Source organism: Oncorhynchus tshawytscha, linkage group LG11, assembly GCF_018296145.1.
Source record: "Oncorhynchus tshawytscha isolate Ot180627B linkage group LG11, Otsh_v2.0, whole genome shotgun sequence".
NCBI lineage: Eukaryota > Metazoa > Chordata > Actinopteri > Salmoniformes > Salmonidae > Oncorhynchus > Oncorhynchus tshawytscha.
Genome location: NC_056439.1, coordinates 21,637,576 through 21,663,732, shown reverse-complemented (window position 1 = coordinate 21,663,732; position 26,157 = coordinate 21,637,576). Strand labels below are relative to the sequence as shown.

The following is a 26,157-nucleotide window of genomic DNA, read 5'->3' as shown; positions in this document are numbered from 1 at the left end:
CAGCCTGGCCAAGCAAAAACCGAGTTGCCTTTTTAAGGTACTTCCATTTGTTGTTTCATCCCCCAGTGGGGTAACCCTCCTAAAAAGAGACTAAAAGAGAACGATGGCCTTTTATCCTATTACATAGCAACAGGGAAGATGAGAGGATACTTAGAGGACTTGTATATTCAGTCACTTACAACTTGTCAGGGCGAAGCACTGGGGTGATCATCAGAGCTGCTGAGAAAGCCTTTGAATTTAAGTGCTCCAGGTGTACAAGGGATACAATCAAAGGCACTACGACGTCATTGAGATTGTGCAGACAGAAAGGAATACAAAAGAAGCTGGTGCACCATGGGAAACTCTACAGTAGCCACACAATATTACTGTTTGCTAAGCTACTAGTAGCCTAACTACCACAGAGCAGCTGACAAAGATCATCTCAGGGGGTCTGCAAGTAGGCCTAAGTAAGACAATTGTAAACACAAAATGTTTTTCTTCCAGAGTACTTTCACTGGAACTGTAAGGTAAAAAAGAAAATGCCATAAAAGGAGAGAGGGAAAGCTGTTGTCATACTGCAGAGTTCAAGGGAAAATCCAATCAAAAATGTTAGTCCAATGTTGACATAGTCCCAAAATGTTTTGGATGTCAGCAGTCAAGTTTTCAAGATATTAGACTTTCAAGAAGCACATCATCATGATGGCCACATCATCATGATGCAAAACGCATCAAGCGCAGCTTTGAAAAAAACAACGGGTCTGTGCAAGTCAAGCAGCTATTCCTACAACATTCCTCTCACTGCACACTAGCCAGATCTGAATCAGGGTTAGTTGTGGAATTACTTAAGGCAAGGGCTGATTTCAAAATTTTACTGCTAACCTACAAAGCATTACATGGGCTTACTCCTACCTATCTTTCCGATTTGGTCCTGTCGTACATACCTACACGTACGCTACGGTCGCAAGACACAGGCCTCCTAATTGTCCCTAGAATTTCTAAGTAAACAGCTGGAAGCAGGGCTTTCTCCTATAGAGCTCAATTTTTATGGAATGGTCTGCCTATCCATGTGAGAGACGTATACTCAGTCTCAACCTTTAAGTCTTTATTGAAGACTCATCTCTTCAGTAGGTCCTATGATTGAGTGTAGTCTGGCACAGGAGTGTGAAGGTGAACGGAAATGCACTGGAGCAACGAACCACTCTTGCTGTCTCTGCCTGGCCGGTTCCCTTTGTGGGCTATACTCGGCCTTGTCTCAGGATAGTAAGTTGGTGGTTGAAGATATCCCTCTAGTGGTCTGGGGGCTGTGCAGAAGGGCTTTATAAATACATAGATTTATTTGATAGACTTATCTTTTGTCATTCTAAAGTTTCTGAATGAAATGGGAATTGTGTAGCGATTATCATTCAGCAACGGATTGGGAATATTTTCCACTTGCTAAAACTCATCACTCACGATGCATTTTGCATCATCATGATGATGTGACCGGTGACACTTATTTGAAAGTACAATATCTTGAAAACTTGACTGCTGACATGCAAAACATTTCTGGACTGTATCAACAGTGGACTAATGAAAATAATACCAAAATATAGTTTTGAGTGGATTTTCCCTTTAATAGGAGTCTCCAAATGTGCTGTACTGTGCTGAGGCATGGTCCTACAGACATGCCAAAAGTTACCTCACCTCAGTCCACTCCTAAAGAGTCTCCAAAGAATCAAACTGGGCACTGTGACTGAAACCCGATACACAGCATGTGTGATGCTTAATAGAGTAATGCTCCTCAGTCCTTTGCCCCTCAGTGAACTGTCTCCTACTGAGAGAGTGGGCCAGAGAGAGGGAGGGAGCCAGGGAGGGTGGGAGGGGACAGCTCATGGCCGACAACAATCGTGGCAGACTTGGTCTACCCTGGCACAGCTCAACCCCGGGCAACTCACATTCCCTCAGATACATACAGAGCATACACAGAGATTGTTGCCTCACTTCCGAGTCCTTAGGAAACTATGCAGTATTTAGTTTTTTTGATGTATTATTTCTTACATTGTTAGCCCAGAAAATTATTGTGTTATTACATAGGGCCGGGAAGAACTATTGGATATAAGAGCGACGTCAACTTACCAACACTACGACCAGGAATACGACTTTCCCGAAGCGGATCCTTTGTTCGTACCACCCAGGAAATTGGATCTAATCCCAGAGGCCGACCCAAAACAACGTCGCCGTAGGAGAGTTAGGCGGAGCGGCCTCCTGGTCAGACTTCAAAGGCATGCACACCACACACCACTTCCGAGTACATTACCTGCCAATGTCCAGTCTCTAGACAACAAGGTGGACGAAATTAGGACAAGGGTTGCCTTCCAGTGAGACATCAGAGATTGTAACATTCTCTGTTTCACGGAAACATGGCTCTCTTGGGATATGTGGTCGGAGTCGGTACAGCCACCGGATTTCTTCATGCGTCGCGCCGACAGAAACAAACATCTCTCTGGTAAGAAGAAGGGCTGTGGTGTATGCTTCATGATTAACGACTCATAGTGTAATCATAACAACATATAGGAACTCAAGTCGTTCTGTTCACCTGACCTAGAATTCCTTACAATCAAATGCAGACCACATTATCTCCCAAGAGAATTCTCTTCGATTATAGTCACAGCCATGTATATTCCCCCAAGCAGATACCTCTACGGCCCTCAAGGAAACTTCACTGGACTCTATGTAAACTGGAAACCATATTGAGGCTGCATTTATTGTAGCTGGGGATTTTAACAAAGCTAATTTGAGAACAAGGCTACATAAATTCTATCAGCACATTGACTGTAGCACTCACGCGGGCAATACACTGGACCACTGCTACTCTAACTTCCGCGAAGCATACAATGCCCTCCCCTGACCTCGCTTCGGCAAATCTGACCACGACTCCATTTTGCTCCTACCGTCCTATAGGCAGAAACTCAAACAGGACGTACCCGTGACTAGAACCATTCAACGCTGGTCTGACCAATAGGAATCCACGCTTCAAGATTGTTTTGATCATGCGGACTTGTAAATATTCGAGAAGCCTCAGAGAATAACATCGATTTATACGCTGACTCGGTGAGTAAGTTTATAAGGAAGTGAATTGGAGATGTTGTACCTACTGTGACTGTTAGAACGTACAGTACCTTGCGAAAGTATTCGGCCCCCTTGAACATTGCGACCTTTTGCCACATTTCAGGCTTCAAACATAAGGATATAAAACTGTATTTTTTTGTGAAGAATCAACAACAAGTGGGACACAATCATGACATTTATTGGATATTTCAAACTTTTTTAACAAATCAAAAACTGAAAAATTGGGCGTGCAAAATTATTCAGCCCCTTTACTTTCAGTGCAGCAAACTCTCTCCAGAAGTTCAGTGAGGATCTCTGAATGATCCAATGTTGACCTAAATGACTAATGATGATAAATACAATCCACCTGTGTGTAATCAAGTCTCCGTATGAATGCACCTGCACTGTGATAGTCTCAGAGGTCCGTTAAAAGTGCAGAGAGCATCATGAAGAACAAGGAACACACCAGGCAGGTCCGAGATACTGTTGTGAAGAAGTTTAAAGCCGGATTTGGATACAAAAAGATTTCCCAAGCTTTAAACATCCCAAGGAGCACTGTGCAAGCGATAATATTGAAATGGAAGGAGTATCAGACCACTGCAAATCTACCAAGACCTGGCCGTCCCTCTAAACTTTCAGCTCATACAAGGAGAAGACTGATCAGAGATGCAGCCAAGAGGCCCATGATCACTCTGGATGAACTGCAGAGATCTACAGCTGAGGTGGGAGACTCTGTCCATAGGACAACAATCAGTCGTATATTGCACAAATCTGGCCTTTATGGAAGAGTGGCAAGAAGAAAGCCATTTCTTAAAGATATCCATAAAAAGTGTCGTTTAAAGTTTGTCACAAGCCACCTGGGAGACACACCAAACATGTGGAAGAAGGTGCTCTGGTCAGATGAAACCAAAATTGAACTTTTTGGCAACAATGCAAAACGTTATGTTTGGCGTAAAAGCAACACAGCACATCACCCTGAACACACCATCCCCACTGTCAAACATGGTGGTGGCAGCATCATGGTTTGGGCCTGCTTTTCTTCAGCAGGGACAGGGAAGATGGTTAAAATTGATGGGAAAATGGATGGAGCCAAATACAGGACCATTCTGGAAGAAAACCTGATGGAGTCTGCAAAAGACCTGAGACTGGGACGGAGATTTGTCTTCCAACAAGACAATGATCCAAAACATAAAGCAAAATCTACAATGGAATGGTTCAAAAATAAACATATCCAGGTGTTAGAATGGCCAAGTCAAAGTCCAGACCTGAATCCAATCGAGAATCTGTGGAAAGAACTGAAAACTGCTGTTCACAAATGCTCTCCATCCAACCTCACTGAGCTCGAGCTGTTTTGCAAGGAGGAATAGGAAAACATTTCAGTCTCTCGATGTGCAAAACTGATAGAGACATACCCCAAGCGACTTACAGCTGTAATCGCAGCAAAAGGTGGCGCTACAAAGTATTAACTTAAGGGGGCTGAATAATTTTGCACGCCCAATTTTTCAGTTTTTGAATTGTTAAAAAAGTTTGACATATCCAATAAATGTCGTTCCACTCCATGATTGTGTCCCACTTGTTGTTGATTCTTCACAAAAAAATACAGTTTTATATCTTTATGTTTGAAGCCTGAAATGTGGCAAAAGGTCGCAAAGTTCAAGGGGGCCGAATACTTTCGCAAGGCACTGTACCCTAACCAGAAACAGTGGATAGATGGCAACAATTGCGCAAAACTGAAAGCACAAACCACCGCATTCAACCATGGAAAGATGTCTGTGAATATGGCCGAATATAAACAGTGTAGTTATTCCCTCCGCAAGGCAATCAAACAAGCGAAATGTCGGTATAGGGACAAAGTGGAGTTGCAATTCAACGGCTCAGACACAAGACGTATGTGGCGGGGTCTACAGGCAATTAGGGATTACAAAAAGAAAACCAGCCATGTCACGGACACCAACGTCTTGCTTCCAGACAAACTAAACACCTTCTTTGCGCGCTTTGAGGATAATACAGTGCCACCAACACGGCCCGCTACCAAGGACTACGGGCCCCCTCTCTCATTGTCTGTGGCCGACGTGAGTAAGACATTTAAATGTGTTAACCCTCACAGGGCTGCTGGCCCAGACGGCAGCCCTAGCCACGTCCTCAGAGCACCCGCAGACCAGCTGGCTGGTGTGTTTACGGAAAAATTCAATCGCTCCTTATCCCAGTCTGCTGTCCCCACATGCTCCAAGATGGCCACCATTGTTCCTGTACCCAAGAAGGCAAAGATAACTGAACTAAATGACTATCACCACATAGCACTCACTTCTGTCATCATGGTGCTTTGAGAGACTAATCAAGGATCATATCACCTCCCCCTTACCTGCTAACCTAGACCCACTTCAGTTTGCATACAGCCCCAAAACAGGTCCACAGACAATGCAATCGCCATCACACTGCCATATCCAATCTGGACAAGAGGAATAGCTATGTAAGAATGCTGTTCATTGACTACTGCATTCAACACCATAGTACCCTTCAAGCTCATCATTAAGCTTGAGGCCCTGTGCAATCATCCCTGTGCAATTGTGTCTCGGACTTTGACGGGCCACCCCCAGGTGGTGAAGGTAGGAAACAACACCTCCACTTCGCTGATCCTCAACACCGGGGCCCCACAAGGGTGCGTGCTCAGCCCCCTCCTGTACTCCCTGTTCAACCACGACTCTGTGGCCATGCACGCCTCCAACTCAATCATAAAGTTTGCAGATGACACAACAATAGTAGGCTTGATTACCAACAATGATGAGACAAGCCTACAGGGAGGAGGTGAGGGCACTTGGAATGTGGTGTCAGGAAAACAACTTTTCACTCAACGTCAACAAAACAAAGGAGATGATCGTGGACTTCTGGAAACAGCAGAGAGAGCACCCCCCTATCCACATCGATGGGACAGTAGTGGAGAAGGTGGAAACATCACGGACAAACTGAAATGGTCCACCCACACAGACAATGCAGTGAAGAAGGCGCAACAGTGCCTCTTCAACCTCAGGAGGCTGAACAAATTTGGCTTGTCACCTAAAACCCTCAAGCTTTTACAGATGCACAATTGAGAGCACCCTATCGGGCTGTATCACCGCCTGGTACGGCAACTGCACCGCCCTCAACCGCAAAGCTCTCCAGAGTGTGGTGCGGTCTGCACAACACATCACTGAGAGCAAACTACCTGCCCTCCAGGACACCAACAGCACCCGATGTCACAGGAAGGCCAAAAAAACATCAAAGCTGTGACCGAGAGACTGAAAAACAGCTTCTATCTCCAGGTCATCAGACTGTTAAACAGCCATCACTGACTAAGAGAGGCTGCTGCCTACATATAGACTCAAATCATTGGCCACTTTAATAAATGGATCACTAGTCCATTTAAATCGTGTTTACATAGCTTACATTACTCATCTCATATGTATATACAGTTGAAGTCGGAAGTTTACATACACCGTAGCCAAAAACATTTAAACTCCGTTTTTCACAATTCCTGACATTAAATCTGAGTAAAAATTCCCTTTCTTAGGTCAGATAGGATCACCACTTTATTTTAAGAATGTGAAACTTCTGAATAATAGTAGAGAGAATGATTCATTTCAGCTTTTATTTCTTTCATTACATTCCCAGTGGGTCAGAAGTTTACATACACTCAATTAGTATTTGGTAGCATTGCCTTTAAATTGTTTAACTTGGGTCAAACGTTTCGGGTAGCCTTCCATTCTTCCCCCAATAAATTGGGTGAATTTTGGCCCATTCCTCCTGACAAAGCTGGTGTAACTGAGTCAGGTTTGTAGGCCTCCTTTCTCGCACACACTTTTTCAGTATGCCCACAAATGTTCTATGGGATTGAGGTCAGGGCTTTGTGATGGCTACTCTAATACATTGACTTCATTGTCCTTAAGCCATTTTGCCATTTGGAAGACCTATTTGCGACCAAGCTTTAACTTCCTGACTTGATGTCTTGAAATGTTGCTTCAATATATCCACATAATTTCCCTCCTCATAATGCCATCTATTTTGTGAAGTGCACCAGTCCCTCCTGCAGCAAAGCATCACCACAACATGATGCTGCCACCCTCGTGCTTCACGATTGGGATAGTGTTCTTCGGCTTGCAAGCCTCCCCCTTTTCCTCCAAACATAACGATGGTCAATATGGCCAAACAGTTCTATTTTTGTTTCATCAGACCAGAGGATATTTCTCCAAAAAGTACGATCTTTGTCCCCATGTGCAGTCGCAAACCGTAGTCTGGCTTTTTTTATGGCGGTTTTGGAGCAGTGGCTTCTTCCTTGCTGAGCAGCCTTTCGGGTTATGTCGATATAGGACTTGTTTTACTGTGGAAATAGATACTTTTGTACCTGTTTCCTCCAGCATCTTCACAAGGTCCTTTGCTGTTGTTCTGGAATTGATTTGCACTTTTCGCATCAAAGTACGTTCATCTTTAAGAGACAGAACACGTCTGCTTCTTGAGCAGTTATGACAGCTGCGTGGTCCCATGGTGTTTATACTTGCGTACTATTGTTTGTACAGATGAACGTGGTACCTTCAGGCGTTTGGAAATTGTTCCCAAGGATGAACCAGACTTGTGGAGGTCTACAATTTGTTTCTGAGGTCTTTTCTGGTTTCTTTTGATTTTCCCATGATGTCAAGCAAAGAAGCACTGAGTTTGAAGGTAGGCCTTGAAATACATCCACAGGTACCTCTAATTGACTCAAATTATGTAAATTAGCCTATCAGAAGCTTCTAAAGCCATGATATAATTTTCTGTAATTTTCCAAGCTGTTTAAAGGCACCGTCAAAGGCACAGTCAACTTAGTGTATGTAATCTTCTGGCCCACTGGAATTGTGACACAGTGAATTATAAGTGAAATAATCTGTCTAAACAATTATTGGAAAAATTACTTGTGTCATGCACAAAGTAGATGTCCTAACTGACTTGCCAAAACCATAGTTTGTTAACAAGAAATGTGTGGAGTGGTGGAAAAACGGGATTTAATGACTCCAACCTAAGTGTATGTAAACTTCCGACTTCAACTGTAATGTATTTTAAACCATCTATTCCATCTTGCCTTTGCAGCTCAGCCATCGCTCATCCATATATTTATAGGTACATATTCTTATTCCATCTCTTTACATTTGTGTGTACAAGGTAGTTATTGTGGAATTGTGACACTACTTGTTAGATATTACTGCACTGTCGGAACTAGAAGCACAAGCATTTCGCTACACTCGCATTAACATCTGCTAACCATGTGAATGTGACCAATAAAATTTGATTTGAGGCTTTCCCTCCCCTGGTCCAAGGCTGTGTGTGGAGCAGGAGGGGATAGGTTGTATATAAATAATGGGAACATTACAGTAACTGGCCAGCAGCCAGCCAGCCAGCTCTCCTGCCTGGCACGGTGTAAAAATAAAACAACAGTGAGAGAGAACGAGAGAGAGAAAGAGAATCAGGATGCACCCCAAATAGCACCCTATTCCCTTTGTAGGACACTACTTTTGACCAGAGCCCTTTAACGTAGTGCACTATAATGTAGAGATTCGGGTGCTATTTGGGACACAAGCTCAGTCAATGATTGATTACCTAGGCCCCGGAGCGTGTTTTAGGCTGCCTACTTGCTGGTGTCACATTCAGAGAGCAGCCAGAGGACTTGTGGGAAGACAGGACATGCAGGCCAGCTGGGCCGGAGGGAGGGAGAACCCACCACAGAACAACTCCTGTCCCTGTCCGCTGTGCTGTCATCTCATTCAATAGGTAGAAAAGAAGCTGCACGTTGCTGAGTGAGTGCACTACGACGTCAATTCCTTCAATGCCTTGGTGGTCATCTGGTTTGTGCTTTAAAAGCCTTCGTCAGCGGTAAAGGAATGCCTCATGGCTGTCTACTCTGTGGCATTACTTCAGCCAGAGCCACGGGGGTGGGAGGGGAATGATCTCATGTTTCAATATCCCATTACTCATCTCACCACAAGCACTCCATATACTTCTGCCTTCCAAAGATCCACTGGGGTTCACAGGGGAAGCGAGAAAGTTATTGAGTCGTTAGTATCTAGCATATCTATCCATCTATCTATAACATCATTATTGGATTGGAGTATGTATTTATATAGAGAATGTGATGGGATTGACAAACAGGGTTCAGATCAATGACCTTAGGAGGACGGCTGAGTAATCAAGGTGAGCGTCCTCTCTCAGGCAAAATAATCCTACACGTTCTCTTTCACACAGGGCAGACTGCAGTACTAGGCCAGCACAAACTGTCGACTGCTATCCTGTTTTGTCTATCCCAGACACTGCTGTTCATCCTGTGTCTGCAAGCACAGTCAAATAAACACAGTTGGCTATTTATTAGCAAAGCTATGAATCAGAAATTCACAGTATCTCTTGAAGAATATGTGCTGCACTCCCTCCCTTGCAAGCTGGAGTGCTTGGTAGACAAAATTGCATGACTACAGTAACATGACTACAATTAAGCTAAGCATTACGAAAGGTCTTATGCTTTCGTCAGACTAAGCATGTTTTCCCCAACTAGAAAAGAACACTACTTTGCAGACATTGAATGTATCCCAAATGGCACCCTATTGCCTATATAGATCTCTGGTCAAAAGGAGTGCACTATGTGTCCTAATCAATAGCTAAACAGCATATAGGGTGCCACTTGGGACACAATACAGTACCAGTCAAAAGTTTGGACACACCTACTCATTCAAGGGTTTTTCTGTATTTTTACATTGTAGCATAATAGTGAAGACATCAAAACTATGAAATAACACATATGGAATCATGCAGTAACAAAAAATGATTTAACAAATCAAAATATATCTAATATTTGTGATTCTTCGAAGTAGCCCCCCTTTGCCTCCATGACAGCTTTGCACACTCTTGGCATTCTCTCAACCAGCTTTATGAGGTAGTCACCTGGAATGCATTTCAATTAACAGGTGTGCCTTGTTAAAAGTGGAATTTCTTAATGCATTTGAGCCAATGAGTTATGTTGTGACAAGGTAGGGGTGGTATACAGAAGATAGGCCTATTTGGTAAAAGACCATGTCCATATTTTGGCAAGAACAGCTCAAATAAGCAAAGAGAAACGACAGTCCATCATTACAGACATGAAGGTCAGTCAACATGGTACATTTCAAGAACTTAGAAAGTCTCTTCAAGTGCAGTTACAAAAACCATCAAGCGCTATGATGAAACTAGCTCTCATGAGGACCGCCACAGGAAAAGAAGACGCAGAGCTACCTCTGCTGCAGAGGATAAATTCATTAGAGGTACCAGACTCAGAAATTGCAGCCCAAATAAATGCTTCTCAGAGTTCAAGTAACAGACACATCTCAACATCAACTGTCCAGAGGAGACTGCATGAATAAGGCCTTCATGGTCGAATTGCTGCAAAGAAACCACTACTAAAAGGACATCAATAAGAAGAAGAGACTTGCTTTGGCCAAAAAACATGAGCAATGGACAGTAGCCCGGTGGAACTCTGTCCTTTGGTTTGATGAGTCCAAATTTGAGATTTTTGGTTCCAACAGCCGTGTCTTTGTGAGATACAGAGTAGGTGAATGGATGATCTCTGCATGTGTGGTTCCCACCGTGAAGCATGGAGGAGAAGGTGTGATGGTACTTTGCTGGTGACACTGTCAGGATGTATTTAGAATTCAAGGCACACTTAACCAGCATGGCTACCACAGCATTCTGCAGTGATACGCCATCCCACCTGGTTTGCCCTTAGTGGGGCTATCATTTGTTTTTCAAATGGACAATGGCCAAGAAGGAGAATGATGGAGTGCTGCATCAGATGACCTGGCCTCCACAATCACCCAACCTCAACGAAATTGAGATGGTTTGGATTGAGTTGGACGGCAGAGTGAAGGATAAGCAGCCAACAAGTGCTCAGCATATGTTGGAACTCCTTCAAGACTGTTGGAAAAGCATTCCAGGTAAAGCTGGTTGAGAGAATGCCAAGAGTGTGCAAAGCTGTCATCAAGGCAAAGGGTGGCTACTTTGAAGAATCTAAAATATATTTAGATTTGTTTAACACTTTTTTGGTTACTACATGATTCCATATGAGTTATTTCACAGTTTTGATGTCTTCACTATTATTCTACACTGTAGAAAACAGCAAAAATAAAGAAAAACCCTGGAATGAGTAGGTGTGTCCAAACGTTGGACTGCTTCTGTACTTTCACAGCAATAAAACTATTGCTGTCCAACATGGTAGCAAGCACATCATCTTATGAAAGTATTCTGACTTCACAGCAATATAAATCAAATATTTACTTATCCGACAGGTTAAGTCATAGGCGCCTTCAGAATGTGCGGTCTACATTGGGTCTACTGGTATATTTGAGAGGCCATCGTTCAAAAATAATTTGAAAAACAAGTTAAAAGAAGAGCCTATACCTATGGCTAATTCAGGGTAGGCTGAGTAAAAGTATTGCCACACGGTTACAACCATCATCATCAGTCACCTATCAGCCATCTGGTGGGTTGGTTTAGCAGACTGACAGGTGGTCAAGCCTCTGAGATGAGAAAGCCCCGCAGGGTCTGTGGCGTCAACAAGGAGGGGATATCAGTTTCCTTCCAACCCAAGAGAGGAGAGACAGAGACCACCCTCCAATCTGCCAGTCCACTCCAGACCCTACCCCTCCCCCCCAAGCTGATACTGTCTTATTTCTCATCCTCTGTTCATGCTGAGACAGACTGGACGACCTTGTTGTTAATCTGCCCGTACTGCAAGTTTCCTGATCTGTCTGCCCAGTACGGCCAGAGTAAGTGGCTAACAATGATGGTGATATCTAGTGTTTCCCTGAGCTCTGTGCCAGCTATGCTGCTTAAATCTGCTGAAACCCTGAAGGCAGCACACTGTAGCTGTCCAAATGTTGGCATGTATTAAATGTATTGCATCGGAGCCATGAGAGTGTGCATCTTTTCTTTTCTAAGTGAACCAATAAGAGAGACTACAGAAGAGACCGGCATACAGTAGCCTTCATAAAGAGGAAGGTAGAGCTCATGGGAGCCAAATATTTACTGCCTCAGGATTCAGGCTATTCTTAGTAGTCGAAGCTCATTTGAGCTGTATTTTTGTATCATCCTCTGCATTTCTTATTTTGTCCATCCATTGCCTTAAGTCTTTACGGCATCCTTCTGAGAATACAGCAGGCTCATTTGCAAGCTTACAGTTACAAAGGCTCAGGCTGTAGTAAGACCCTCCAGCAGAGAGCTGCAATGCAGCACAGAGGCAGAGCAGAGCCCACTCCTCTTCTCCGGAGCAGAGTGGTCTAAGGAGTATTCCCCTCACACATACGCACATGCAACCCCCCCCGCCACACACACACACAGTGCTACTACTGACCCAGTTTGCTGCAGTGCGGTGCGGTCAGGACGAGGGTCTGTGGCACACATCTATTCATGCATGTTAGATTTATCCAGCAGTAGGACATTTAATTCTCACTGAGGACATTTATTCCACATCACTAGACATGCCATCAGAGGTCTCTTCACAGTCCCCAAGTCCAACACATATTTTCGGGCAAGGCAATGCACAGTATTATAAGGAGCGATGATCGCATGGAACTCCAATCTCCCATTACTCAAGCAAAAAGCTAAATTTGATGTAAAAAAATTTAAAACATCTCATGGCACATTAGGGACTGTGAAATGACACACAAACACAAGCACACACACAATCTAACACACACAATCTTTAGTTGTATTGTTTGTAAATCATTGTATTTAAACGTGAGACAGTTGTTCTCCATCAGTGTTTTGTTGCTCGTCGCGTTTTATGTTTTTGTGTGGATTCCAGGAAGAATAGCTGCTGCTTCGGCAAAAGGATTCAAATTAACCAATACACGACAGATGCTGCTTCAGAGGACCCAGCCATACATTCATTCAAATCCCATACAGTACTATCCTGTTCAATAATCGCACATATCGGATCGGGTGTGTTCGTAAATTCACACTGGAGTGCCATTTGCTCCATCTCTGCTAGGGCGAGCTGGTTAGGCTGTTTTCATGTTGTCCAGAGCGTTGGTGACTGTAACTGTACTACCGCTGGCAACAATTTAATCACGCTTTTTTTGCCAACGTTTACTGACAGCGGCCATATTCAACGGGTGTTGAGCGTTCATAAATTCATCAGTTATTCTGCGCTCTGACACACTCAAGACGAGAGAGCTCTGAAATCGGAGTAGATAGCCAGAGTAAATTTACGGATGCACCCATCATTCTAGGTTGCACTGTATATATAGCACAATGGAAATTGACCTAAAGTGTGCTGCATTCAGGTTCTGCCATAAATGTTCTTACAATAGAGAGGGGTATGTAAAGGTGTCATTTAAGACATTTGCAGCAAATGCTCATATCCTTCAGTCATCATAGACAAAACTAGTTGTACAACAAGGCCATTGTAAATCAAACAAATATCCTCCCTTGCCACACACTCAGCATTCAACAAATTGGGATCCTGATATTCCAGTTTCCCCAAACCCACATAGATGACTGTGCTGTACGGATGCGCGTCTTGATGATAAAACCAGCCGGCCCTGGGGGCCTATCAGTTATGAAACCACATAGGATTCATGTACGGAAACCACGTAGGATTCATAACATCATGTGCCAGTAGAATGGAACAGTCCCACAATGATATAAGGCTACTTACTACTACAACAACACTACAGACAGACTAGAGTAAGGCTTGGCATAGACAATCTCCTGTTTCTGCAGCCTAAAGCAGCTTGATGTAGACTACAAGTACACACCCTTGGACAGGGGGGTGTACTGAAGAATATGAGCAGGTAGAGCTAGTAAACCATTACTATATAGCCTAATGTTTTACTCATAAAAAGGGATACATCTATGGGGACCAGACCAGTTCATCTTTAATTAATTTATAGCTTTTTGCCAAGATGTAATTTGTGTAGCTGTGCACAGGCACATCCAGTACCAGTCAAAAGTTTGGACACACCTACTCATTCAAGGGTTTTTCTTTATTTTGACTGTTTTCTACAGTGTAGAATAATAGTGAAGACATCAAAACTATGGAATAACACATATGTAGAAAACAAAAAGTGTTAAACAAATCAAATATATTTAAGATTTTAGATTCTTCAAAGTAGCCACCATTTGCCTTGATGACAGCTTTGCACATTATTGGCATTCTCTCAACCAGCTTCACCTGGAATGCTTTTCCAAGTGTCTTGAAGGAGTCCCAACATATGCTGAGCACTTGTTGGCTGCTTTTCCTTCACTCTGCAGTCTACCTCATCCCAAACCATCTCAATTTAGTTGAGGTCGGGTGATTGTGGAGGCCAGGTCATCTGATGCAGCACTCCATCATGCTCCTTCTTGGTCAAATAGCTCTTACATAGCCTGGAGGTGTGGTGGGTCATTGTCCTGTTGAAAAACAAATTATAGTCCCACTAAGCGCAAATCAGATGGGATGTCGAATCGCTGCAGAATTCTGTGGTAGCCATGCTGGTTAAGTGTGCCTTGAATTCTAAATAAATTCTGACAGTGTCACCAAGTTCCCCCACACCATCACACCTCCTCCTCCATGCTTCCCGGTGGGAACCACACATGCAGAGATCATCCATTCACCTACTCTGTATCTCACAAAGACACAGCTGTTAGAACCAAAAATCTCAAACTTGGACACATCAGACCAAAGGACAGATTTCCACCGGTCTAATGTCCATTGCTCATGTTTTTTGGCCCAAGCAAGTCTCTTCTTCTTATCTGTGTCCTTTAGTAGTGGTTTCTTTGCAGCAATTCAACCATGAAGGCCTGATTCTCACAGTCTCCTCCGGACAGTTGATGTTGAGATGTGTCTGTTCTCTGTGAAGGTTTTATTTCTCTTAACAGGAAAAGAAAACACCAGCAGATTCACTGGGAATACATTACATAGTTGGAGAAGCAATTCTCCAAGCCGCAGCTTGCTACTAATTGTCATACATAGACAACTGATACCTTATACTGATTGTTGGGGTGGGATTTGCATGGGGTGGCTTCAGAATTTATTTGGGTATTCATAATTTCTTACCCATTGGTAGGAAGAAGTTTGGTCCAAATCAGATGTTGGGTACTGTATTTACTGAATATTATCTGAATCCTATAAATTAAAATGCAATAAATGTAATTAATATTAGCTTAATTTCTCAGAGACAAAATGTTATTTTAATAAAATAATGTTTAGGAATGCTAACAGAAACAATTTTTAAATAATCTGATATGGTGGGTGTCATGGCTTGCTGAAATGACATGGAAAGACAACAGAAAAAAGAACAACAAACATTGCATTGAAGTTGACTAAACAAGTAGCAGAAGGACAAGATGTGGGAATTTAAACAAGGTGCAGGACTAGGCATACACAGTCAACGTATTCCCAGTACTACTACACATTCATTGTCACGTATTTCTGTGGATTTCTCCACAAATTAGGTGCAGTTGTTGGGTGTGGTTTTGGTGTGTAACGGGTGTTCACCACGTTCACTCACCCAGCTGGGTAGGCCACTAGTCCGGAGCGAGGGTCGCAGGCCAAAGCACGGTTCCCAAATGCTGTGATCCCCAGTACCTTCTCTAATGTGACCTGAGAAATAAATAACACAAAGCTTATTACATCTCCACAATAAAATGAATGGAAACACACATTACATTACACCATGTTGTTAAATAATTCATACACAAACTACAGACCAAATGTGTGGTATTTTGCTAAATGAAAGCAGATGATCCTAATGTTTTGTACACGCATAATGATTTGCGTGTCATTGTGGCAGTATGGGGAAAACACTGCATGAAACCATCTTTACTCTTCAGCTGTAAAACACACATCCTCCCTCACACACTCTCTCTGTCTCCTCCTCTCACATAAACACACATACCATTTTCTCTCCCACAAGCACATACACACACTGTTCCCAACTTTAAAAACGTTGGGCACCAAACAGAATGTAAGGAGCACCAGAAAGAGATAGATTGTTTTATATAGTTTAGGCTTACATTACATGCTGACCACACCACTCGCGTCGCATGTGTAGCAAAATAAATTTACAAATACATGCATTTCAATCATTGTACCCACACTGATCGCACGCGTCAACGAGGTGCTAAAACAGAACTTGGTTCTACTTGTGACGCTTAACACGCTGCAAGTCCTGCATCTCCCATCTCCTCATTGGTTTTTAGGAGCATATACCCACGTGCCATCTCCTCATTGGTTTTTAGGAGCATATACACACGTGCCATCTCCTCATTGGTTTTTAGGAGCATGTACCCACGTGCCATCTCCTCATTGGTTTTTAGGAGCATATACCCACGTGCCATCTCCTCATTGGTTTTTAGGAGCATATACCCACGTGCCATCTCCTCATTGGTTTTTAGAGGCATATACCAACGTAGGTGATTGAAAGATTAACTGAGGCCCACACTGCAGTCAAGTCGGTAGTGGTAATGTACCTTAAAGTTGGTTGCCAACCACCATATAAAGTCCAAAGAAGAAGAAGCCTGAATCAACATGTGCGTGGTAGCAGACCTTATTCTTTCTTCCAGTGCCAATCAAATTTGCCTCGATCTAATGTCAAGTTACCAGGCTGCTAGCTAGCTAGATAACATGACTGAACGGCGTTGTTTGTTATCAAACCAATAATTAGCGTCCAGGTATTAATAAGGTAGCTCCGGTTGTATGGGTCATTGTCACGAGAATTATGTTCTCAATGTTCATAAACCAATTCAATTAAACTACTCAGTCTGCTAAATCAGGATTTGTAAGATACTGATTGAAATGAAAACAGCCAGAGGCCCAGTCTACAATAGTCATTCACGGGAACGTTCTAAAGTCAAGAATACAAAACAATTCATTTTATACTGGCTTCTCATGCACACACATCCATACGCACACACATTCACACAAACATTAGCACACAATGTCCTGCTACGCACACACATTCACGCTAACATTAGCACACAATGCCCTGCTACGCACACACATTCACACTAACAGAAGGTATCCTACGCACATACTGTCTCACTGCCCAGCCGACAGAGATTAGGGAGACCTTGAGACGTACTCCCCGTTCTCTCCCAAATCTCTAGTCAGGTCGGCGCCGAAGTTTGCTCAGACAGTCTGTCTTTAAAATACCATAAAGACAAACATTAGCTATATTGTTTGACCCTAATTCTGACTAGAACTACACATTTATTGATTATAATTTTATACATTCTAATCAATTCCTTACAATTATATGGTTTCAGGGTGGAATATTCTAATAATTCAATGAACAGATAAATCCCATTGACAGTCATATTGTCTTAACCATTTGAGACGAGACTGTAAAGCACGCATGCCTGTCGCCAAACTGGTTTTCCTCCCTGCCACTGCAGCGTGACAGTGAACTTAGATTGGCCTGTGCTCTTGGTTATATCAGGCCAATGTACCAACTTTGCTCGCTCTGTGTGCTGCTCCAATGTACAAATGTAATAACAGAAGACTGATCTGGGTCTGCATCCCCGCTCGCTATCACGGCTAAATTCTATTTTAAAAACTGATGAAGGAATAGGGGAGCAAGCGCCAGAGGGTAGATCGGTAGGGCCGAAACATTTAGTAGTATCCTCTGAAACTGTACTATAGTATTCTAACCCTAACCCCAAAGCAATACATTTTTGGTCCAATACAAATCCAATACAACACATTATTGAGTACCGCTCTCCATATTTTCAAGCACAGAGTGGCTGCATCATGTTATGGGTAGGCTTGCAATCGTTAAGGACTGGGGGTCTATGGACCAAAGATCTATGGAATGGTCAAAATAAGTGTACTATGTGATGGAAACGGGTGTCATTTGGGATCCATCCACTAATGCTACAATAGGTTCAAGGCTACATACAGTGAGTAATCTTCTAGAGCTCCACTCACTGCCTTAGAAATAAATCAGCCCCAGGATAACAAGAAAATCCACTCCTTACTTCCCTCGTATTCAAACAAAAGCGGCATATTCCTTTGTCTGACTCCCTACTCCAGAGTGCTTCACACTAAGCCAGTAGGCTGTCTGCAAAATATTTCCATCACCTCTTATTAGCCTACACCCTAAGAAAACAAATGAATGAAGGAAGCTCACTTCAATAATAAAACAACCACAGCAAGGCTGATGATGACTCACATTATGTATATATCATTAAGCAAAACTAAATAGAGACAATAGGAAGAAGTAGCATAACTTCAATACATCCAGGCTGTGGAAGGACAATTTGACCAAGGAGAGTGATGGAGTGCTATAAAGCAGATGATCTGGCCTCCACAATCACCCGACTTCAACCCAATTGAGATGGTTTGGGATGAGTTGGACCGCAGAGTGAAGGAAAAGCAGCAAGTGCTCAGCATATGTGGGAACTCCTTCAACACTGTCGGAAAAGGATTCCTCATGAAGCTAGTTGAGAGAATGCCAAGAGTGTGCAAAGTTGCCATCAAGTCAAAGGGTGGCAACTTTAAATAATCTCAAATGTAAAATATATTTTGATTTTAAAAAAGAATATTATTTTATAACAAATGCGCTTTCTCCCGTGTTGGATAGTGGTCGCTGTCCGCGGTTCTGAAACACATCAGTGTGCTTTTGAATTGGCGCCGTTTCCTAGACCATGTTGCTATGTGCATAATAGCAAAGTTAACCAGCATATTGGTGTTGAGAACAATGTGGCGGAGGCAGCAGCAGAATGAGGAGACTAGAAAACAACCCGTGCCTTATTGTCTAAGAAAAGTGAGTAGAGAGGAAACCAAAACTTAGTTAATAATCAACAGCCTAACTGATAAATGTGACTGGCTTTATAAATCATCCATATACACTACCGTTCAAAAGTTTGGGGTCACTTAGAAATGTCTTTGTTTTTGAAAGAAAAGCACATTTTTTGTCCATTAAAAGAACATCAAATTGATCAGAAATACAGCGTAGACATTGTTAATGTTGTAAATGACAATTGCAGCTGGAAACGGCTGATTTTTCATGGAATATCTACATAGCCGTACAGAGGCCCATTATCAGCAACCATCACCCCTATGTTCCAATGGCACGTTGTGTTAGCTAATCCAAGTTTATCATTTTAAAAGGCTAATTGATCATTAGACAACCTTTTTGCAATTATGTTAGCACAGCTGAAAACTGTTGTTCTGATTAAAGAAGCAGTAAAACTGTCCTTCTTTAGACTACCGTAATTGCTGGACTATAAGCTGCTACTTTATTCCCACACTTTGAACCTCGCGGTTTATACAATGACGCGGCTAATTTATGGATTTTTCCCGCTTTCGCAAGATTCATGCCACCGCCAAAAAACTGAGCACCGTCACAATCGAGCGCGCTCAAACTTCCCATCATTCTGATTACGGTAGTAATTTTGTCACCCTCATCATGGCAAAGACACAGAGAAATGCATATGATGCAGCTTTCAAGTTGAAGGCGATCGATCTGGCTGTTGGAAAAAGAAATAGAGCTGCTGCATGGGAGCTTGGCCTTAATGAGTCGATTATAAGACTTTGTAAACAGCAGCGTGAGGAACTGTGCAAAAAGACAACAAACCTTTCAGAGGGAAGAAAAGTAGATGGCCCAAAGTATTTGCAGCCACTCGACATCAGTGTAAACCGTGCATTTAAGGTGACGCTCCATGTTCAGTGGGAGGCTTGGATGACAAGTGGGGAGAAATCCTTCACTAAAACGGGCCGCATGCGAAGAGCAACTTATGGTCAAGTCTGCCAGTGGGTCCTGACAGCGTGGAGCATTGTCAAAAAATCCACTATCATCAACGGGTTTCGAAAGGCTGGACTGCTGCGTGTTGAAGGGGCAGCATGAGCTCAGCGGGGTATTTGCCTCCGGATGAAAGTGACGAGAGCGACAATGAAAACGATCCAACATCGGATGAAGCAATTCTGAGGCTATTCAACTCCGACACCGAAGGAGATGACTTCAGTGGTTTCAGTGCACAGGAGGAGGCTTGGTAGGCTACTGTTTTAATTTTTGTTACAAGCCGTGTTTCGTTTAAAGGCTGTGTAAAGTTAATTTGTTTCAATGTACCGGTAGGCACCTGCGGCTTATAGACATGTGCGGCGTATTTATGTACAAAATACATATTTTTTAATAATTCAGTGGGTGCGGTTTATATTCAGGTGCGCTTAATAGTCCAGCAATTACGGTAGTTGAGTATCTGGAGCATCAGCATTTGTGGGTTCGATTAGAGGCTCAAAATGGCCAGAAACAAAGTACTTTCTTCTGGAACTCGTCAGTCTATTCTTGTTCTGAGAAATGAAGGCTATTCCAATCGAGAAATTGCCAAGAAACTGAAGATCCTGTACAATGCAGTGCACTACTCCCTTCACAGAACAGCACAAACTGGCCCTAACCAGAATAGAAAGAGGAGTGGGAGGCCCCGGTGCACAACTGAGCAAGAGGACAAGTACATTAGAGTGTCTAGTTTGAGAAACAGACGCCTCACAAGTCCTCAACACCAGTCTAAATGTCAACAGTGAATAAGCGACTCTGGAATGCTTGCAAAGTGAGTTTGAGTTGCAAAGAAAAAGACATATCTCAGACTGGCAAATGAAAAGAAAAGATTAAGATGGGCAATAGAACACAGACACTGGACAGAGGAAGATTGGAAAAAGTGTTATGGACAGACAAATCTAAGTTTGAGGTGTTCGGATCACAAAGAAGAACATTTGTGAGACGCAGAAAAAATGAAAAGATGCTGGAGGAGTGCTTGACACCATCTGTCAAGCATGGTGGAGGCAATGTGATGGTCTGGGGGTGCTTTGGTGGTGGTAAAGTGGGAGATTTGTACAGGGTAAAAGGGATCTTGAAGAAGGAAGGCAATCACTCCATTTTGCAATGCCATGCCATACCCTATGGACGGCACTTAATTGGAGCCAATTTCCTCTTGATCTGTTTCACCTGTCGTTGTGATTGTCTCCATCCCCCTCCAGGTGTTGCCCATCTTCCCCATTATCCCCTGTGTATTTATTCCTATGTTCTCTGTTTGTCTGTTGCCAGTTGGTTTTGTTCGTCAAGCCTACCAGCGTTTTCTCACTTGCTCCTGTCCTTGCTATAGTTGGTGTTTTCTTGTTTCCCGGTTTTGACCATTCCTGCCTGCCCTGACCCTGCCTGCCGTCCTGTACCTTCACCCCATCTATCTGGATTACTGACCTCTGCCTGACCTGACCCTGAGCCTGCCTGCCGTCCTGTACCTTCACCCCACCTATCTGGATTACTGACCTCTGCCTGACCTGACCCTGAGCCTGCCTGCCGTCCTGTACCTTTGCCCCACCTATCTGGATTACTGACCTCTGCCTGACCTGACCCTGACTGCCGTCCTGTACCTTCGCCCCACCTATCTGGATTACTGACCTCTGCCTGACCTGACCCTGAGCCTGCCTGCCATCCTGTACCTTTGCCCCACCTATCTGGATTGCTGACCTTTGCCTGACCTGACCCTGAGCCTGCCGTCCTGTACCTTCACCCCACCTATCTGGATTACTGACCTCTGCCTGACCTGACCCTGAGCCTGTCTGCCGTCCTGTACCTTTGCCCCACCTATCTGGATTGCCGACCTCTGCCTGACCTGACCCTGAGCCTGCTTGCCGTCCTGTACCTTCACCCCACCTATCTGGATTGCTGACCTCTGCCTGCCCTTGACCTGTCCTTTTGCCTGTCCCTGTTCGTATAATAAACTTTTGTTATTTCGACACGGTCTGCACCTGGGTCTTACCTTAAATGTGGTACCTAAAACAGGACAATGACCCAAAGCACAGCTCCAAACTATGCAAGAACTATTTAGGGAAGAAGCAGTCAGCTGGTATTCTGTCTATAATGGAGTGGCCAGCACAGTCACCAGATCTCAACCCTATTGAGCTGTTGTTGGAGCAGCTTGACCATATGGTACGTAAGAAGTGCCCATCAAGCCAATACAACTTGTGGGAGGTGCTTCAGGAAGCGTGGGGTGAAATCTCTTCAGATTACTTCAACAAATTGACAACTAGAATGCCAAAGGTCTGCAAGGCTGTAATTGCTGCAAATGGAGGATTCTTTGATGAAAGCAAAGTTTGAAGGACACTATTATTTAAATAAAAAAAACATTATTTATAACCTTGTCAACATCTTGACTATGTTTCCTATTCATTTTGCAACTAATTTCATGTATGTTTTCATGGAAAACCATGACATCTCTAAGTGATCCCAAACATTTGAACGGTAGTGTATATCTACAGAAATAAGACAGATCCTGCTTCTGTTGCCTGTTTGAGTGTTAGTTTAATAGCCTACTGATTCCATGAGCACCAATTCCATTGTCAAGTAAACAATTTCACAGATTTGGCTGTTTTTAATCTTTGCTTTGCTGTAATAAAGGCTTTAAAAACGTTTTTAACGAGTTAGAATAGCCTCTGATATTATTTATAATTTCTTTAGTGTTATTTACACTGTTCCAAATTGTCAGAAAAAAAACAACGCTCCTTTTTCTTGATATCCTTCTTATTGTTATTATTACTATTAGGATCAGCATTATAATAATAAGTAATGTCATTCTCATTAGTAGCCTTAGTAAAGCAGCCTTGTATATCCACAATAGAGCTATAGGCCTAAGATCACATCCTGTTAAGTCTTAATACCGTAACTTACTTAGGCCTATATTTTAATACTTACAGTATATAGGATACTGGATCAAACATTCGTTCATATCATCACACAGAATCACACAGTATTTTTGATTTGAAATGCAAATCAAGCATTTGTTTTCAAATTAAAATAAAGCGAGCCTTGAATAATTAGCTTAAACATTAAATAAATCGTTCCATTTCGGAAATTGCATTCACGAATGAACGTGACTGGTTTTAGTCTTTGCTGTAATAAAGGATTAGCAAAAAAACGTTACAACAAACTCTCTGGTACCAGTGGTGGTCGGTGCCATTTAAGATGGGGGAGGATAACTTTTTTTTAATGAGCATGGCCTTATTTCTATTACACCATATTGGATGACAGTAAATCATATTCCATTCAACCAGTTCAATGTAACATTGATAGGTTTAGGCAACTACATGATACTACAATTTTCCCTATACCCATCATGAGGTTGCTACAACCTAGCCTATGAATTAAAGTTTACATTGTAGGTGCACAGGTCGAGATAATTTTGAGTAATCAAGGTGACAGACAGCGACACATTCAAGACCGCCGTGGGCACTCTTGCCTGCATCTACCTGATCTAGGGTGTAATCATTAGTCCAACAGTTGCAAACAAGAGTGTCTATTGGACAAATTCAGGTATGTTTATCCCTGTCTCGTTCTGTTTGCTTCCGTTTAATTACGTTTTTCAACAGAATTGGCGCAATGAATACAACCCTGGTTACACACAAACACAGCTAACTTTCATAGCAGCCACATACAAACACCTTCTCGTTTCAGCTTTTCCCTTCGCTTGTGGACTTCAGTGCACAACTCACCAGCTGTCTGTGACCAGGAGAAAAAAACCTTTCCAAGCCAAACCTTCATATGATGGTCGCTAACCACTACACACAGCCTACATTGTTGTCACCATCTTATCTAATGTCAGAGTCAACATTACTACTTCAACTAACGCATTAGTAAACCAGCTACAATCACGCAGTACAGTGTGTACAGTTACGGTGTTGGATAGCCATAGCCAGCTAGCTAACATAGCATCCCTCTCTTTTTGAGCCGGATGTTTGAGTAGGCTAAATTAATTAGCTGCATTCGAATGCTAGCTAAGTAAGTGAAAAGAAAATACTACATAACAAAGCTCTCTTGCTTCTCCTTCATTTTTGAAGAAATTAATTTATCAAAAAAAAGTTTTACTATTGTCTTTCTCTCTCTTTAAGTCAACTACTCAACACGTTATGTACTTCAGTGCTATCTAGCTGTAGCTTATGCTTTCAGTATTAGATTAATTCTCTGATCCTTTTATTGAGTGGACAACATGTCAGTTCGTGCTGCAGGAGCTTTGATAGGTTGGAGGACGTCCTCCCGAAGTTGTCATAATTTCTGTGTAAGTCTATGGAAGGGGTGAGAACCGTGAGCCTCCTAGGTTTGTATTGAAGTCAATGTTGGAGAACAGAAGCTAGCTGTCCTCCAGCTACACTATGGTGCTACCCTCATTGCAAAACAGTGTGTTTTAATCAATTATTTGGTGATGTGAATATATTTAATATAGTTTTATCTAAAAATCGATCACTATTTTTATATTTGGTCCTATTTTTCCTCCTCTGAGGAGCCTCCACTGTCTGGTACGCTTATAATGTATTTAGTGTCATTTACATTTTTCCAAATGGTTAGAAAATTATATTGTAATCTAACAGCACCAGTTTGGAACACATAATATGCACGCAGTGTTGGCTCCTTACCATATTTTTGTTGATCTCCAGTATTTTCTACAACTAGTCAAATTCATTCCACACATCCGACTTCCCCTTTACCTCATGAGAAACCAGTAAACATTCCCTCGTTTCGGATTTATTTGTCACGTCCTCTGCCTCTATTTTATGGTGTTCGGAGTTTGTTATAACCAATTTATTGATGTGATTACGATATGCTATAGGTCAGGCCTTATTGGTCACGTACATGTGATGCATTAATGTGTCACGTAAAGAGAGCAATGGTTGAGGGAATAAGGAATGTTTTTCCTATACAAATGAGGGATTACGGTAACAAAACTTTTCAGTCAGAAATGGCTGTAATTATACTGCAGCTTAAGCAACACAGACAGAGTGATAAACACTTTGATGTTCTGTGGTGGTCGCTGTAGCAGAGAGGAGAGAGAGACAACAGGTGCTAGTCACACAGTCACTCAATGTCTTTTTTTTGTAACACTTAATAAGTCTGAGCCAGGCCAGGCCCGGCCCAATCAAATCAATTACTGGTCGGACACTCCCGTCATTTGTGTGTCTTAATTATGTAATCCAACAGTGTGCTTAAAGCATCAGACAAGCTCAGTGTATGTAGTTGATTTGTCTATATATGGAACGATACACGTTTTGACATTTCTACCAATCGATTGGTTGAAAGAACAGGCGACTCTTGGTCGACCAAGATTTATTTTAGTTGGAAACAGCCCTAAGCTAATTAAATGACTATCCGGATTACCTGCATTGATCCTTTTTAGAGGTTGACCAATTAATTGGCATGGCCGATTAATTAGGTCCGATTTCAAGTTTTCATAACAAATCGGTAATCAGCCTTTTTGGATGCCGATGAGGGCCGATTACATTGCAATCCACGAGGAGACTGTTTGGTAGGCTGACCACCTGTTACACAAAGGACCTGTGAGTAAGTTGCAAGCTAGCATTAAACTTAACTTGTAAAAAACAACAAATCTTAACATAATCACGAGTTAACTAAACATGGTTGATGATATCACTAGGATAACTAGCTTGTCCTGCGTTACATATAATCAATGCGGTGCCTGTTAATTTGTCATCAAATCACAGCCTACTTCAACTTTGCCAAACGGGGGACGATTTAACAAAAGTGCATTCGTGAAAAAAGCACAATCGTTGCACAAATGTACCTCACCATAAACATCAATGCCTTTCTTAAAATCAATACACAGAAGTATACATTTTTAAAACCTGCATATTTAGTTAAATGAAATGCATGTTAGCAGGCAATATTAACTAGAGAAATTGTCACTTCTCTTGCGTTCACAGTGCAAGCAGAGTCAGGGTATATGCAGCAGTTTGGGCCGCCTGGCTCGTTGCAAACTGTGTGAAGACCATTTTTTCCTAACAAAGACCGTAATTAATTTGCCAGAATTTTACATAATTATTACATAACACTGAAGGTTGTGCAATGTAACAGCAATATTTACACTTAGGGTTGCCACCCATTCGATAAAATATGTAACGGTTCCGTATTTCACTGAAAGAATAAACGTTTGGTTTTCGAAATGATAGTTTCATGGATTTTACCATATTAATGACCAAAGGCTCGCATTTGTGTGTTTATTATATTATAATTAAGTCTATGATTTGATATTTGATATAGCAGTCTGACTGAGCGGTGGTAGGCAGCAGCAGGCTCGTAA

The 26,157-nt window shown here is 42.5% G+C and overlaps 1 protein-coding gene across 1 annotated transcript in view; it reads right to left on the bottom strand.

Annotated features, from left to right (window-relative positions):
• The window catches only part of mapkbp1 (mitogen-activated protein kinase binding protein 1), a 75,175-nt gene that overhangs the window by 42,379 nt on the left and 6,639 nt on the right, over positions 1-26,157 (bottom strand). The window contains exon 2 of the mRNA XM_024438093.2: positions 15,585-15,676. Coding sequence (XP_024293861.2) covers positions 15,585-15,676 — 92 coding nt within the window. The remainder of the gene's footprint in view (positions 1-15,584; positions 15,677-26,157) is intronic.